At 43.2% G+C, this 15388-nt stretch overlaps 1 protein-coding gene across 2 annotated transcripts in view; it reads left to right on the top strand.

Annotated features, from left to right (window-relative positions):
* ATP1A3 (ATPase Na+/K+ transporting subunit alpha 3) overlaps window positions 1-15388 on the top strand; it is a 96245-nt gene that overhangs the window by 34994 nt on the left and 45863 nt on the right. The window contains exons 1-4 of one of the 2 annotated variants that reach the window (XM_030211518.1): window positions 6746-6769; window positions 12457-12492; window positions 12688-12747; window positions 13077-13280. In XM_030211518.1, coding sequence (XP_030067378.1) covers window positions 12463-12492; window positions 12688-12747; window positions 13077-13280 — 294 coding nt within the window. In that variant the 5' untranslated portion in view covers window positions 6746-6769; window positions 12457-12462. Of the gene's footprint in view, window positions 1-6745; window positions 6770-12363; window positions 12493-12687; window positions 12748-13076; window positions 13281-15388 lie in introns of those variants that run through there. The other variant, XM_030211516.1, reaches the window with a different exon arrangement.

A 15388-nucleotide genomic window follows, 5' to 3' on the forward strand; every position in this document is an offset into this window, starting at 1 on the left:
AGTTCAGAAAGATCTTCATTGTGATTTAGTTCTATGATTCACAGGATAATCATGTCTTTATTGCTGTTTGGCAGCTGTTCTGATGATTTGAAGCATGCGTCTCCTTCCAGCAGTAACCTTGAAAAGAAAGGCAATGAGGAATCCAGGAAACACATAATGGAGGCCATTCTTGTTAGAAATGGAATTCTAATTTTTATGGGTTTCTTCAGCAATGGATTGGATGTATTTATTATATTTACTGGCTATTATTATTTTCAGTCTGCTAGCTATTGCCCTATGAGTTTTTTGTTTGGGTTATTTTTCTTTATTTTATAGCCATCCCTCTTTATTTATTTATTTTTAGATTTCACTGATGATGTACTTTCATTACCTTTTACTTTTACTCTTATTATGCTCGTGGCCTGTCTTTATTGATTTTTATGTTTATTTATTCACTGACTAAGCAGTTTCTAGGAAGGTGCTTTATAAATTAATAAATCAAACTATATGAAATAGCTACAATTTGTATCTGAATTTTGAAAAAAAATGTTTGTCATATTTTTATTCCCTAATAAAAGTGCTTAAATTGGAAAAATGATTTGGTATACAGTTTTTGAAATGCTATTAAACTGTGAGTGAAGGAGTAGTCTAATGGTTAGTGCAGTGGCCTTTGATCCTGACAAGCTGGGTTTGATTACCACTGCAGCTGCTTGTGACCTTGGGCAAGTCACTGACGGGTCCTTTTACTACAGTGTGCTGAAAAATGGGCTGCGTTAGTGTAGGCACATGTTTTGGATGTGTGGAGATCCAGTTTTCAGCGCGCCTGTAAAAAAGGCCTTTTAAACATTTTTGCTGAAAATGGATATGCGGCAAAATAAAAATTGGCGTATGTCCATTTTGGGTCTGAGACCTTACTACCACCCATTGACTTAGCGGTAAGGTCTCATGCGGTAACCGTGCGGTAATTGTCTACGTGCGTAGAATGACAATTACCGCCCAGTTTCTGCCGCATGCAGGAAAAGAAAAATGATTTTCTGATGTGAGTAAAAAACAAAATTACCGCCTGGGCCATGCGGTAGCTGGGCGGTAACTCCAAATTGATGCATGTAAGATGCGTGTACTTGCCTACGTGGCTTAGTAAAAGGGCTCCTTAATCCTCCATTGTCCCAGGTAGAAAAAATTTGTGAGCCCTCTAGGGACAGAGAAAGTACCTGCATATAATATATACAGTGCTGCATAAGTCTAATAGCGCTATAGAAATGATTAGTAGTAGTAGTAATTGACTGATACAGTATACCCCAAATTATATTAATGGCGTTCAAAATTTTGCACAGAAACTTAATTGAATAGCAAGCCAATTAGCACCAATAATTGGCTGCTAGCAATTAATTATTGGTGCTAATGGGCAACAATTTGCATTTATGTGCGCATCTTCCTAGTCGGTGTTCTATACAGATGCGCATGCAAATTTTTATTCATGCATCTGATAAGGGGTGATGCCATGGGAGGGGCATGGGCAGGTTAGGGGTGTGCCTAGAATTTGTGCGCAGTGCTATAGAATACAGCAGATTCACATTTAATTTAGGGGTCCTTTTACTAAGGTGCGCTGAAAAATGGCCTGCGCTGGTGTAGACGCATGTATTGGAAGCATGCAGATCCATTTTTCAGCATACCTGCAAAAAAGGCCCTTTTTTCACCGGACGTGCGACAAAATAAAAATTGGCATGCGTCCATTTTGGGTCTGGGACCTTACCACCAGCCATTGACTTAGTGGTAAGGTCTCTCGTGTTAACTGTGCAGTAATCGCCTATGCACGTCAAGTCAGAGTTATCGCCCATTTTTTAAAAGTTGTTTTTTTGAGGGTGGGAGGGGTTAGTGACCACTGGGGGAGTCAGGGGAGGTGATCCACGATTTCCTCCGGTGGTCATCTGGTCAGTTTGAGCACATTTTGGGACTTGGACCTGAAAAAAAGGGACCAAATAAGTGGACCAAATTCTCGCCAGGGGACGCCCTTCTTTTTTCCATTATCGGGCGAAGGACGCCCCTGTCTCGCCTTCGCTACCCTACCGAAACGCCCGCTTGAAGTTTGGCCGGCTCCGCAACGGAAAGCAGTTGGAGTCGGCCAAATCGGCTTTCAATTATACCGATTTGGCCAGCTTCAGGAGATGGCCGGCCATCTCTCAATTTGTGTCGGAAGATGGCCGGCAATCTCTTTCGAAAATAAGCTGGATAGCGGACGCACATAAAAAATGTAATTACCGCACGGGCTATGCAGTAGCCAGGTGGTAACTCCAAATTGACATACGTTGGGTGCACTTAGGCACCTACGCAGCTTAGTAAAAGGGCCCCTTAGGCACAAGGAATCCTTGCACCAATTGCTATTCTATAAATGGTGCCCAACTCAAAGCACAATTTATAGAATAGCGCTTACTGCTCATTTTTTTTCAGTGCCCAAATTTGGGTGCCATATACTGAATTTAGCCTACATGTAATAACTGACAAGTGATACTGCTTGCAAGTGATATGTAAAATGCAATAAATGCTATTTTTGCTATATTTTCTCAGGGAGGAGATGGAGTCAAAAGGTGCAATTTTTCCCATCCCCTATGAAGTCAGTAAAGCAAACATGGAGTGTCTTTCAAACAATGTATATTAACTAGGGCTGCACTTTAATTGCACTTACATATGCAATTAATGCATGAAATCATCCAGCACAATTTTAAAAATTAATCGCGATTAAAAAACCTAATCACACTACAGTGTTTCCTGTCTCCTCAAAACACCTTTTCTGCTCTCTTCCACTCCCAGCCCCTGTCCTTGGTGCAATCCAATATCTCCCCCCCCCCCCGATCACGATTGAACATCTCCCAATCACCCCCTGCACCAGTCTACCTTACAGGTGGTTTTCTGTTGATCCTCGTCAGTAGCAGTGTTGCACATATGCTTCCTGCTGCTTGGTCTGAAACATTCCCTCTGACCTGTCCCATCCAGGCAGAAACAGGAAGTGATGTCAGAGAAGGCAGGATGGGCCAGAGGTAAAGCTTTGGTGTAGGCCACAGGCAGCATATGTGCAATGCTGCCACTTCCAGGAGCAGCAGAATACCACCTTTAAGATAGACCAGCGGAGGTATTGAGAGAGATGTAGATGCTGAATCCTGGGTGGTGGAGAAGTGTGAGCTGCAGACTGTGGTCTTTGAGAGACAGAGCTGGGCCAGGGGCAGGGCTGCCGCCACCGCCACCCCTGTCCCCCTTGTCTTCCTGTGTCTGCTCCTTCTTTGCTCTGTCACTCTCCTGCTCCTGTGTGCCGGGACCGTGTTATTGCTTTAACACAATCACCTGAGTCCCAACCCACAGGAGTAGGAGAGAGATAGACAAGAGAGCACAACCTTCTGCCTGCCTCTTGAAGCCTTGCTGGCATCAGGCCCCCATTGGAGGCTGGGCCTGGGGAATCTTGCTCCCCCTCTCGGTGGTCCTGCTGCAGACCCACAAGCAGAACTGGAGGGGTCACCAATGACCAAGGTAATTAGCTAGAAACGCCACAAGAAGAGCTCAGTGCTATTCACCACCAAGTTTGTGTCACTACTCATGGGGGTGGAGGGGAGGGATGGAAAGGTGCTGGACAATGTGAGGGAAGAAGGAGAAAGAAAATGAGAGTGAGAGAGATTGACACAGAGAGAGAGAGAGAGAGAGAGAGAGAGAAAATAGACCCCAGGAAAGAAAGAGATAATGGACCTGGGGGAAGAGAAGAGGGAGGGAAGGTTGAGAAAGGGAAGGATGTTTAATCTAGGGGTGGGAAGAAAGGAGATTATCAGTCCTTTAGGGAAGAGATGGGAGATGGGATGTGATATACCACCTTTCTGTGGTTACAATCAAAGTGGTTTACATATTATATATAGGTACATATTTTGTGTGGCAATGGAGGGTTAAGTGACTTGCCCAGAGTCACAATGAGTTGCAGTGGGAAATAAGTAAATAAAATACCTTCAATTGTGTGATTAATCACAATGAAAAAAAATTAATTACATGATTAATCACAATTAAAAAATGTTATTGAAATGTAGCCCTAATACTAACAATAGTAAATAGGAAAAAGATGTCCTGCCATCAAAGTATGACAGAAGTGAGGACTTCCAGAGCAGGACAAATCTTCATTGGTAAGTTATTTGCTGGGCATTTGCTTTTAAACTTGGGAAAGGTAGATTTAGAGATAAATAGGTTATCTCAGTGTCCTTATTTTTAAGTTACTCTACTTATTTAGCAAAGGCATTTTAAGGAATTTAGGGATTTCTTTGTTTAGCATTTAAAGTCTCTATTCCAGTTTCATAGGCTAGCAGTTAAGAGGCTATTCTAGAGTTTACCATAGCATCAGTGTACAGCAGAGCTGATAGTCACAGGAAACCCCACTATAGAATTTTAACTTTAGTTTTGTAGCACAGCTTAGCCAGTTCAAATAAGGAATGCAGGTTGATAGTCACAGGAAACCTCAGTTTAGAGATTTAACTTTAGGTTTGCAACTCAGCTTAGTTTCCATAGTATAAAACCCTTTTCCCTATAGTTTTAAAACTTTAGAACTTTCTGCCACAGCCTACAACATTAACAGATAGCCTCTAGAAGGCACAGCAAGGTCTAGTTTAGTCTTCATTTCCACCACTCTCCCCAACTCCTGCCCACCCCTAGCACAACTTTTCATTTATGGTTAATTACTCTAATTAGGTTAACAAGGGAGAAGTCCTCTTACAGAGTGTTAATTACATTTTATCTTCCAGTTGGTGAGCGATTATATGTGTGGCCTGATGCAAAGAGCTCCTAGCTCTCAGAGAATGGGTCCATTCTCTTGAGGCTAGAGTAGCAGACTTGGAGGATCTGAGGAAGACAGAGAGGTACATAGAGGAGACCTACAGGGACATTGTAGAGAAGTCCCACCTCCACTCTGGCAGCCCGTGTGCTGCCTTGGAGGAGAGAGGTCTTCTAAAAGGAGAGCAGCACCATGGTGAAGTACTCCTGTAGCCAGGACCTGCCCACTAGGAGATGCACTATCCTCTTGCACTGAGAATACGCGTCCAAGAACTTCTGCCCAGGTGGGAAGGGTTAGGACAGTTGTTGTAGTTAGTGATTCAATCATTAGGCATGTAGATAGCTGGGTGGCTGGTGGACATGAGTATCACCTGGTCACTTGCCTGCCTGGTTCAAAGGTGGCGGACCTCACGCATCACTTAGACAGGATCTTGGATAGTGCCGGGGAGGAGCTGGCTGTCTTGATACATGTGGGTACTAATCATATAGGAAAATGTGGGAGGGAGGTTCTAGAAGCCAAATTTAGGCTCTTAGGTAGAAAGCTGAAGTCCAGATCCTCCAGGGCAGCATTTTCATAAATGCTCCCCGTTCCACATGTGGGACCCAAAAGGCATGCAGAGCTCCAAAGTCTCAATGTGTGGTTGAGACGATGGTGCAGGGATGAGGGATTTAGATTTGTTAGGAGCTGGGCAACATTCTGGGAAAGGGGAGACTGTTCCAAAAGGATGGGTTCCACCTTAACTTATAAAAAGGAGATAGAGCACCTTTTAAACTAGAAAGGGGGGAGGGAGTCGACAGTTGCCCAGGAGCACATGGTCCAGTGTGGAGTATCCTTGAAGGGTACAATTGAAACAGGACATTTAGGAAATCCCAGTAGAGAGGTTTCCATATTGCTGAAAGTAAGCCAGGTGTGCTTAATGAGAGAGCAAGATAAAGGATGCACATTATCCCCATCAACTTCTAAAGCAGCTTGTAGATCAAAGGAAAAAACACAATTTGAAGTGCCTGTATACAAATGCTAGAAGCCTAAAAAATAAGATGGGAGAGTTAGAATATATAGCACTAAATGATGAGGTAGATATAATAGGCATCTCAGAGACTTGGTGGAAAGAGGACAATCCCGGGGCGGACTGACCATTTGGGCAACCAGGCAGTGCCCAAGGGCCCAGAGGCTCTGGGGGGCCAGAGGCTCTGCCCGGATGCCTGCCACTTTCCCCACTCCCACATAATACCCTCCTTCCAGAAAAAAAGATCACGGTGCCGCACTATTCCTGCTTGCAGCTGCTGATCCCACCTTCCTCTGACCATTTCCTGTTCTGTGGAAGAGCCAGTCAGCCAAGAGCGGGAACAGTGCAGCCCCATAAGCTTTTTTTTCTATTTTTGCCACCACTGCTGAAACAGCAGCAGGGCAGCAGCAGTGGTGCCCACAGCAGGGGGATATTGGGTAGAAGTGGGGAGAGCCTGGTGTGCCAGTGGTAGTGGGGGTGTCCGGTGGGGGGAGGAGAGAGGGTTTAAGTGTTGGGTGGGGGGGGGCTGAAAAAAAGACTGAACCTGGATGGAGGAGGAGGGGGACAGACGCTGAATGGAGAGTTGAGTGGGAAGAGGGAACAAATGCCGGATGGAAGGGAGAAGAGATGGGACAGATGCTGGATGGATGGGGGAGGGGGACATGCTGGATTGAGAATGAAGTGGGGAGGGGTACAGATGCTGGATGGAAGGAAGGAATGATGGGACAGATGCTTGATGGAGGGGATGAAGGGAGGACAGATGCTGGATGAGAAGGAGAGAAAGGACAGATGTCAGATGAAAAGAGGGAGAGGAGAGACAGACACTGGATGAGGGGGAGAGAAGGGGGAGAGAAGGGACTGGATGGAAGGGGGAGAGAGAATGCAGATGTTGAATGGAACTAGGGAGAGAAAAGGGGCCTGAGTGGATGGAAGTGAGGATAGAGAGGGGCCAGATGCTGGATGGAGGAGGGAGAAAAAGAGGAGAGACTGTAGATGGAAGTGAGGAGAGAGAAGGGTCAGATGCTGGATGGAAAAGTGGGAGAGAGGGAGCAGGAGCCGGCTGAAAAGGGTGAGAGAGGGGGTAAGCACTGGATGGAAAGGGTGGATAGAGGGGGCAGACGCTGGACAGAAAGGGGAGAGAAAGAGGGGACAGACACGGCATGGAAAGGGGAGAGAGAGAGGGGACAGACACTGGAAGGAAAGGGGAGAGAGAGAGGGGTAGACACTGGCGAGAGTTAAGAAGAGATCGAGGAAAGAAGAAACAGACTGGGACCAACACAACAAAAGTAGGAAAAAATGAATTTTATTTTTAGTTTAGGATAAAGTAGTGTGGTAGCTGTGTTAATACAGAAAATGGAAAAAAAGGTGATACCTTAACAGCAGTATAGTGCCTTGACCTGAGGAAAGAGGCTTTGGCCTCTGAAAGCTAATTGGAAAATGTATTTAGTGCAATAAATTTCCATTTTTTGTTTTATTTGTATTTGTTAACCTATAGTATAGTGATTTGAAATATGTCAGTTTTTGAAATTTGCATCTGCAGGCAGGAAAGAACCGGGATGGCGGGGGCATCGGCTGTGGCTGTAGGGGGGCATGGGACAGCGGCCAGGCGGGGGACCCAGACTACTCTCAGTCCGGCCCTGGGACAATCAATAGGACACTGTGCTAACAGGGTACAAATTGTATCACAATGATAGAAAGGATCAAATTGGAGGGGGGGGGGGGGGTTGCGCTATATGTTTATGAGGGAATTGAGTTAAATAAAATAAACATTCCACATGAAACAGATAGCAGCATGGAATCATTATGGATAGAAATTCCATGTGTGAAGGGAAGGAGTATTCTTGTAGGGCTGTACTACCGTCTGTCGGGACAGATGAAGAAATGTTTACAGAAATTAGGAAAGCTGGCAAATTGGGCAACACTATAATGGTGATTTCAATTACGCTGATATTGACTGGATAAATGTTACATCAGGGAGTGACAGGGAGATAAAATTTCTAGATGTAATAAATGACTGCTTCTTGGAGCAACTGGCCCAGGAACCGACAAGAGGCGGAGCCATTTTGGATCTGGTCCTTGGTGGCGTGCAGGGCATAGTATGAGAGGGGGAGGTGTTGGGTCCCCTGGGAAACAGTGATCATAACATGATCCAGTTTGAGTTTCTATCTGGGAAGAACCCACAAAGGAAATCTACTATAGCTGCATTTAATTTTCGAAAGGGCAACTATAATAAAATGAGGAAAATAGTTAAAAAGAAGCTAAAAGGATCAGCAGCAAAGGTTAGGACACTAAATCAGGCGTGGATGTTATTCAAAAATACCATATTGGAAACCCAGACCAGATGCATTCCATGTATTTGCAAAGGTGGAAAGAAGAGAAAACGACAGCCAGCTTGATTAAAAGGTGAAGTGAAAGAGGCTATTACAGCCAAAAGAATATCCTTCAAAGAATGGAAAAAGGACCAAATGAAGAAAATAAGAAGCAGCATAAGCACTGACAAGTCAGATGCAAAGCATTAATAAAGAAGGCTAAAGGAAAATGTAAAGAGAAACTTGCTACAGAGGCTAAAACTCAGTGTAACAACTTTTTCAGGTACATCAGAAGCAGAAAGCCTGCAAAGGAATCCATGGGATCATTAGATCAGGAAGAAGAAAAAGGGGCACTCAAGGAGGACAAGGCCATAGTGGAGAAACTGAATGAATTTTTTGCTTCAGTCTTTACGAAAGAAGATGTAAGAGAGCTGCCAGTACCGGAAATGGATTTCAAGGGTGATGATGCAGAGGAACTGAAAGAAATCTCGGTGAACCGGGAAGATTTACTGAGCCGAATCGACAAATTAAAGAGTAGTAAATTACTTGGACTGGATTGCATATATCCAAGGGTACTCAAAGAACTCAAGCATGAAATTGCTGATCTGCTGTTAGTAATATGTAACCTGTCGTTAAAATTGTCTGTAGTACCTGAATATTGGAGGGTGGCCAATGTGATGCTGATTTTTAGAAAGGGTTCCAGGGGTGATCTGGTAAATTACTGACCGGTAAGCCTGATGTCGGTCCTGGGCAAAATAGTGGACACTATTATAAAGAATAAAATTAAGGAACACGTAGACAAACATGGTTTAATGGGACAGAGTCAGCATGGGTTCAGCCGAGGGAAGTCTTGCCTCACCAATTTGCTTCATTTCTTTGAATGCGTGAATAAACATGTGGATAAAGATGAGCCGGTTGATGTAGTGTATCTAGATTTTCAGAAAGCTTTTTACAAAGTTCCTCAAGAGAGACTCCTTTGAAAATTACAGAGTCATGGGATAAGAGGCAATGTTTTGGTGTAGATTAGGAACTGGTTATTCGACAGAAAACAGAGGGAAGGTTTAAATGGTCATTTCTCTCAGTGGAGGAGTGTGAACAGTGGAGTGCCGCAGAGATCAGTATTGGAACTGGTGCTATTTAACATATTTATAAATGATATGGAAACCGGAATGACTTGTGAGGTGATTAAATTTACAGATGACACATACTATTCAAGGTTGTTAAAACATGTGCAGACCGTGAAATATTGCAGGAAAACCTTAGATTGGGCATCCAAATGGGAGATAAAATTTAATGTGGACAAATGCAAGGTGATGCACATTGGAAAGAATAATCTGAATCATAGTTACCTGATGCTAGGCTCCACCTTGGGGGTCAGCAACCAAGGAAAAGATCTAGGTGTTGTAGATAATACACTGAAAATCTTCTGCTCAGTGTGTGGTGGTGGCCAAAAAAGCAAACAGGATACTAGGAATTATTAGAAAAGGGATGGTGAATAAGACCAAAAATATTATAATGCCTCTGTATTGTTCTATGGTGCAACCTCACCTTGAGTACTGCATTCAGTTCTGGTCACCATATCTCATAAAAGATATAGCAGAATTAGAAAAGGTTCAAGGAACAACAACCAAAATGATTAAGGAGATGGAACTCCTCTCATATTTATTTATTTATGCACATTTACACCCCACTTTTTTCCACATGCATGCGGACTCATAAGTACATAAGTACATAAGTAGTGCCATACTGGGAAAGACCAAAGGTCCATCTAGCCCAGCATCCTGTCACCGACAGTGGCCAATCCAGGTCAAGGGCACCTGGCACGCTCCCCAAACGTAAAAACATTCCAGACAAGTTATACCTAGAAATGCGGAATTTTTCCAAGTCCATTTAATAGCGGTCTATGGACTTGTCCTTTAGGAATCTATCTAACCCCTTTTTAAACTCCGTCAAGCTAACCGCCCGTACCACGTTCTCCGGCAACGAATTCCAGAGTCTAATTACACGTTGGGTGAAGAAAAATTTTCTCCGATTCGTTTTAAATTTACCACACTGTAGCTTCAACTCATGCCCTCTAGTCCTAGTATTTTTGGATAGCGTGAACAGTCGCTTCACATCCACCCGATCCATTCCACTCATTATTTTATACACTTCTATCATATCTCCCCTCAGCCGACTCAAAGTGGCTTACAATGTACCAATAAGGCAATCGCCAGACCAGTGGATATACAATTACAATGACATAAAATAGGATAGAAGGAACTGGGAAGAGAAGGATGAGGGGAGATATGATTGAGGTCTACAAAATCATGAGTGGTGTAGAATGAGTAGAAGTAAATCAGTTTTTTACTCATTCCAAAAGTACAAAGACTAGGGGACACTCAGCTTCTTCAGAGTAAAATCAAGAAAGAAAAGCAGTCTTGTTGACAGCCAGTAATACATTTATTAAAAGAGCAACTTTAAAAACAAATAGGGATCTAACAGGTCCTTTTACTAAGTTGTGGCAAAAATTGGCCTTATTGTGCCTTTGTGGGGTTTTTTCCTGCATGCTAAGGTCATTTTTGCTGCAGTCGTGAAATGACCGATTTTCTATTTTTTGAATTAATGGCCATGTTCTAATGCTGCCACAAACGCATGGCCATTAATAAAATTATCACATTTACACTTACCTCCACCCATTTTGTAGGTGTTAATGGCTCACCTGGTAATTCTGCACTAATCAGTTAGCACAAACTAATGTAGATACTCTAACAGATTAGCACGGGAATGACCCCTCAAAAAAAAATGTAAAAACGTTTTAGTGCGCAGTTAGCAAGTGCACATTTTGAAGATACCACAGAATGCTTGAGCATCAGGGCAGCTGGGGGGGGGGGGGGACAAAATTCCCTGAGCCAGGCCTCCAAGGGGGGGCAGGTATGGGGCCGCCGCAGACAAGCTTCTTCCTGCCTGCTTCAGGGTCCTCTCCTGCTCCTGCATGCAGCTCAGGACCCAGATGATTACATTAATGTAATGTTGCATTAATACAATCATCCGGGTCCTGACTCCCGATACACAGGAGCACTGTAGCAGGAGAGGACAGAGCAAGGGAGCAGCGTAACACTGACTCAGAGACAGAAAGGTGTATGGGCGGTGGTGGTCTGGGGAGGGGGGTGGTGCACATGGGTGGTGGTCCAGTCCTACCCCGGTTGTGTCTCTTGGCGGCCCTGCTGAGCGTGTCCCACAATATGCAATTTTAAGCTGTGTTAGGTACGTGTTAGCACCCAACACAGCTTAGTACAAGGGCCCCTAAGTGCTCACGATAATCAGTGAAATGCCTCACAGGCAAATTCAACCTTATTAGGATTTTGATCCGATTTATGAGAACCTACAAATAAAGGATGTATAAGAACAGAGACAAATCAAAAATCAAAACATACAAACAGAAAATAAAAAGGAAGAAACCATAGGACCCATGAAGGATTAAAGAAAAAATCTTAAACTGCACCCACACCATTATAAAATTGTTAAAATACAGTGGAAATGAATTTATTTGTGAAAATATCTTTGGTGTAAACATCTGAAATTCTCAAAAGTTGTCACAATGAATCCCAGAGCAAATTCCTAGAAAAAATAACTAGATAAAACTCAGTTTCTTTTCTGTTTGTATGTTTTGATTACTGGTTTGCCTATAGAAGTATTTTTATATGTCCCTTATTTATATGTTCTCATAGATGGGATCATAAGCTGATAAAGTTGACTTTGCCCCTGAGGCAGGCAATCTGTGCCGAAACATGTCAGGCATTTGTCTGAATATCTTGAACACTTAGATCCCTATTTTTAAATCTGCTCTTTTTAATAAACTTATTACTGGTTGCCAACAAGGCTGCTTTTTCTTCCTTTCTTTTACTCTGCACTGTGGTTGCATTTTAACTCTTGTTTTTCTGCTACTCCACCTCTTCAGGTCTGGAGAACTGCCCAAGACTACTACTACTATTACTACTATTTAGCATTTCTATAGCGCTACAAGGCATACGCAGCGCTGCACAAACATAGAAGAAAGACAGTCCCTGCTCAAAGAGCTTACAATCTAAGACACCTTATAGCATATGTAAAGATGCATTCATATCTGTTATTATTTTCTAAATTTACATAGGATATTACAAGGGTGAGTATGAGAAGATAGCAGTCAGGGGACAATGCCTGACCTGTTCTTCCAGCTTCTACTTACTCACCAGGTTCTCCAGACTCTGTTCTTTTGTAACCAATGGAACTTCTTTGTCTGTCTCTCCACACAGTATGGACGGTCGGACAGTTACCGTGTGGCTACCACGCAGGACAACAAAGATAGCACCGATTCACCTAAGACAGGCAAAGGGATGGTCCCAAAGAAGGAGATGGATGATTTGAAGAAGGAAGTGGCCATGGTGAGTCAGGTCAAATAATGAGGAAATAGTGCTGGGAGTAGCAGGAGAGCTTACCGCTATGCCAACTGCAGCCTGCAGGAGTGCTGGCTGTGGGAAGACTCACAGTTGAAGGTGCTGTAGGTAAATAATATCTTCTATATATCACAATAACAATTAAAATCTGTTTTTGTTGTTGTTTTTATCCTTTTTGGACAGACGGAGCACAAGATGTCAGTGGAGGAGGTCTGTAGGAAGTATAACACAGATTGTGTGCAGGTGAGTAAAGGAGAGAAAAAACTAGAGACAAAATACACTGTGTCTTGAAGTTCATCCTCTGAGACATCTAGTCCTTGCATTGAAAGATGCTGCTTCCTTGTTCCAATCCTCCGAGCCATGTGTTCCTATAGATGACAGGCTCTGTATTCCTTTGCCAATGCTCTGAGTCACCCAGTCTTAAAAGTGAAAGTTTTTGCATCCCATCCCCATGAGTTACCCAGTCTTAGAGATGAGGGGCTTTCAATTTCTAAATTGTTGTGTGCCTCTGGTCTTGCTCCAGCCGACTTGTTGACAATTTATTTATCTGAGTGTATTTGTTACTCTCCCAGGGTCTGACACTCAGTAAAGCTGCTGAGATCTTGGCTCGTGATGGTCCAAATGCCCTCACACCACCTCCTACTACCCCAGAGTGGATAAAGTTCTGCCGACAACTCTTCGGAGGCTTCTCCATTCTTCTGTGGATTGGTGCCATCCTCTGTTTCCTTGCCTATGGTATCCAAGCGGGCATGGAAGATGATCCAGCTGGAGACAATGTGAGTGAAAAAGCAATCATCTTTGTGCCCAGGGGCATAGTTCTCCAGAGTATTTATATGATATCTGTTGTTAGGCTGTAGGGATTTTGTACTTTTTGTCATTAAAAAGCAGAGACTATTATCTACTTGTGTGTAACAGTCCCCATGCTGCAGCATCACTGCAGATTCTTACTATTCTCTGTCTGTCAAACCTTTCAAATATTTTTTCTGCTTTCAGCATAATTTCTTGAGAAATTCTCTCTCTTTCTCAGTCTGGCTGTTTTGTCAAAGTTTGTCTAGTGTTACTTGTAATTTTTATTTTAGTTATTTTTAAAACCTTATATACCAGCAGTGCCATCAGTCATTCAAGCTGGTATACAATATAAAAACATATCAGAATAGAAATAAAACAATCATATCTTCAATTCTTCAACTGCAAGGGAACCTCCAGCTTGGCCATTAAGTCCTGCCACCCACAAGCAGGAAACTATTGTATTCCTCTACCAAATCTCTGTCATGGAAACAAGACAATTTTCAAATGTTTACCAACAAAAAAAGCATTATTCATTGACACAAGAGGGCATCCCACAACTCAAAAGCCACCACTGAAAATGTCTTAGCCCATCTAGTCCAAACATTTTGATAGAACGTTAATCGGGATATTATGCAAAGGCTGATGGCGTCTACCCAGTCTGGTTTCTGAGTACTGTGAAAGTAGAATATCTGTCTTTCAACGAGAGCCAATGTAATTTGACCAATGTTGGGTATGCACTCTCTTTCCTCCATACGTTTGTAAGAAAACGTGCTGCTGGGTCACAGTTCATCTGGAATTTCCAGATTACTTTATTAGAAATGTCAATGTACAGAGCATTGCAATAGTCTAGAACACTTATTACCATAGTCCGTACAACTACCTGAACAGCCTTGTCATCCAAATTAGGCAATAGCTATTTTAGCAATCGTAGGGCTCCTTTTACAAAGCAGTGCTACCGATTAGCATGTGCTGAATGCAAAGAAGCCCATTCAATTCTCATGGGCTTTTCCGCATTCAGCGCACGCTAATTGGTAATGCTGCTTTGTAAAAGGAGCCCATAGCTTGTCATAAACACTCCTTAATACACTACCAGTCTAAGCTTCACTCACTGCATTGTGTCCTAACTACACCCACACTTTGTTCATCTCAGTCCATACCTCCAGTACAGAGGCATTCAGATGTTAAAACATTCAAAACGGTCTGCTTTCCTGCTTCCAAAGCTGATTGCATATCAGGCATTTATGCAGCTGTTTAATGAACCCATTCACATCCTTACCCAGTGATATCGCCAGCTGTATATCAGCTGAATAAGCAATAAAGCCCAGCTCAAACAATCACACTAATTCTCGCAATGATTGCAGATAGATATTAAAAAGCAAGGGGATCAAAGGGGAATCCTGCAGTATACCCCAGTTTAACTATTTATCCTCTGACCACTCACTCCTATATCAAACATGAAATCTGTCAAAAAGGAGGTGATCCAGTCTGAAACCTTTCAACTTATCCCCAAGTTTCTACACCTGGGACTCAATAACATGGTGTCCACTAGAGCAAAGGGTGAAGAAAGTTTAAAGAACACCAACAGCACTGATTCATTTTTATCAAGATGATAATACACCAGATCCATCAGGATAGCCAATAGGATTTTGGCACATTTCCATGTTTTATTACTTTTCCAGATCTCTGCCTTGCTGGTCTGATACTTTCAGGCTTATTTTCAAAAGATAAGGGCGCCCATCTTTCAACACAAATCGCAAGGTGGGCGTCCTTCTCCCAGGGTTGCCCAAATCGGCATAATCAAAAGCCAATTTTGGGCATCCTCAACTGCTTTCCATCGTGGGGACGACCAAAGTTCACGGGGGCGTGTCAGAAGCATAGCGAAGGCGGGACTGGGGCATGCTTAACAAATGGGCATCCTCGGCCAATAATGGAAAAAAGAAGGGCGTCCCTGACGAGCACTTGGCCAACTTTACTTGGTCCATTTTTTCTTGCGACCAAGCCTCAAAAAGGTGCCCGAACTGACCAGATGACCACCGGAGGGAATCTGGGATCACCTCCCCTTACTCCCCCAAATGGTCACTAACCCCCTCCCACC

This window comes from Microcaecilia unicolor, chromosome 8, assembly GCF_901765095.1.
Source record: "Microcaecilia unicolor chromosome 8, aMicUni1.1, whole genome shotgun sequence".
NCBI lineage: Eukaryota > Metazoa > Chordata > Amphibia > Gymnophiona > Siphonopidae > Microcaecilia > Microcaecilia unicolor.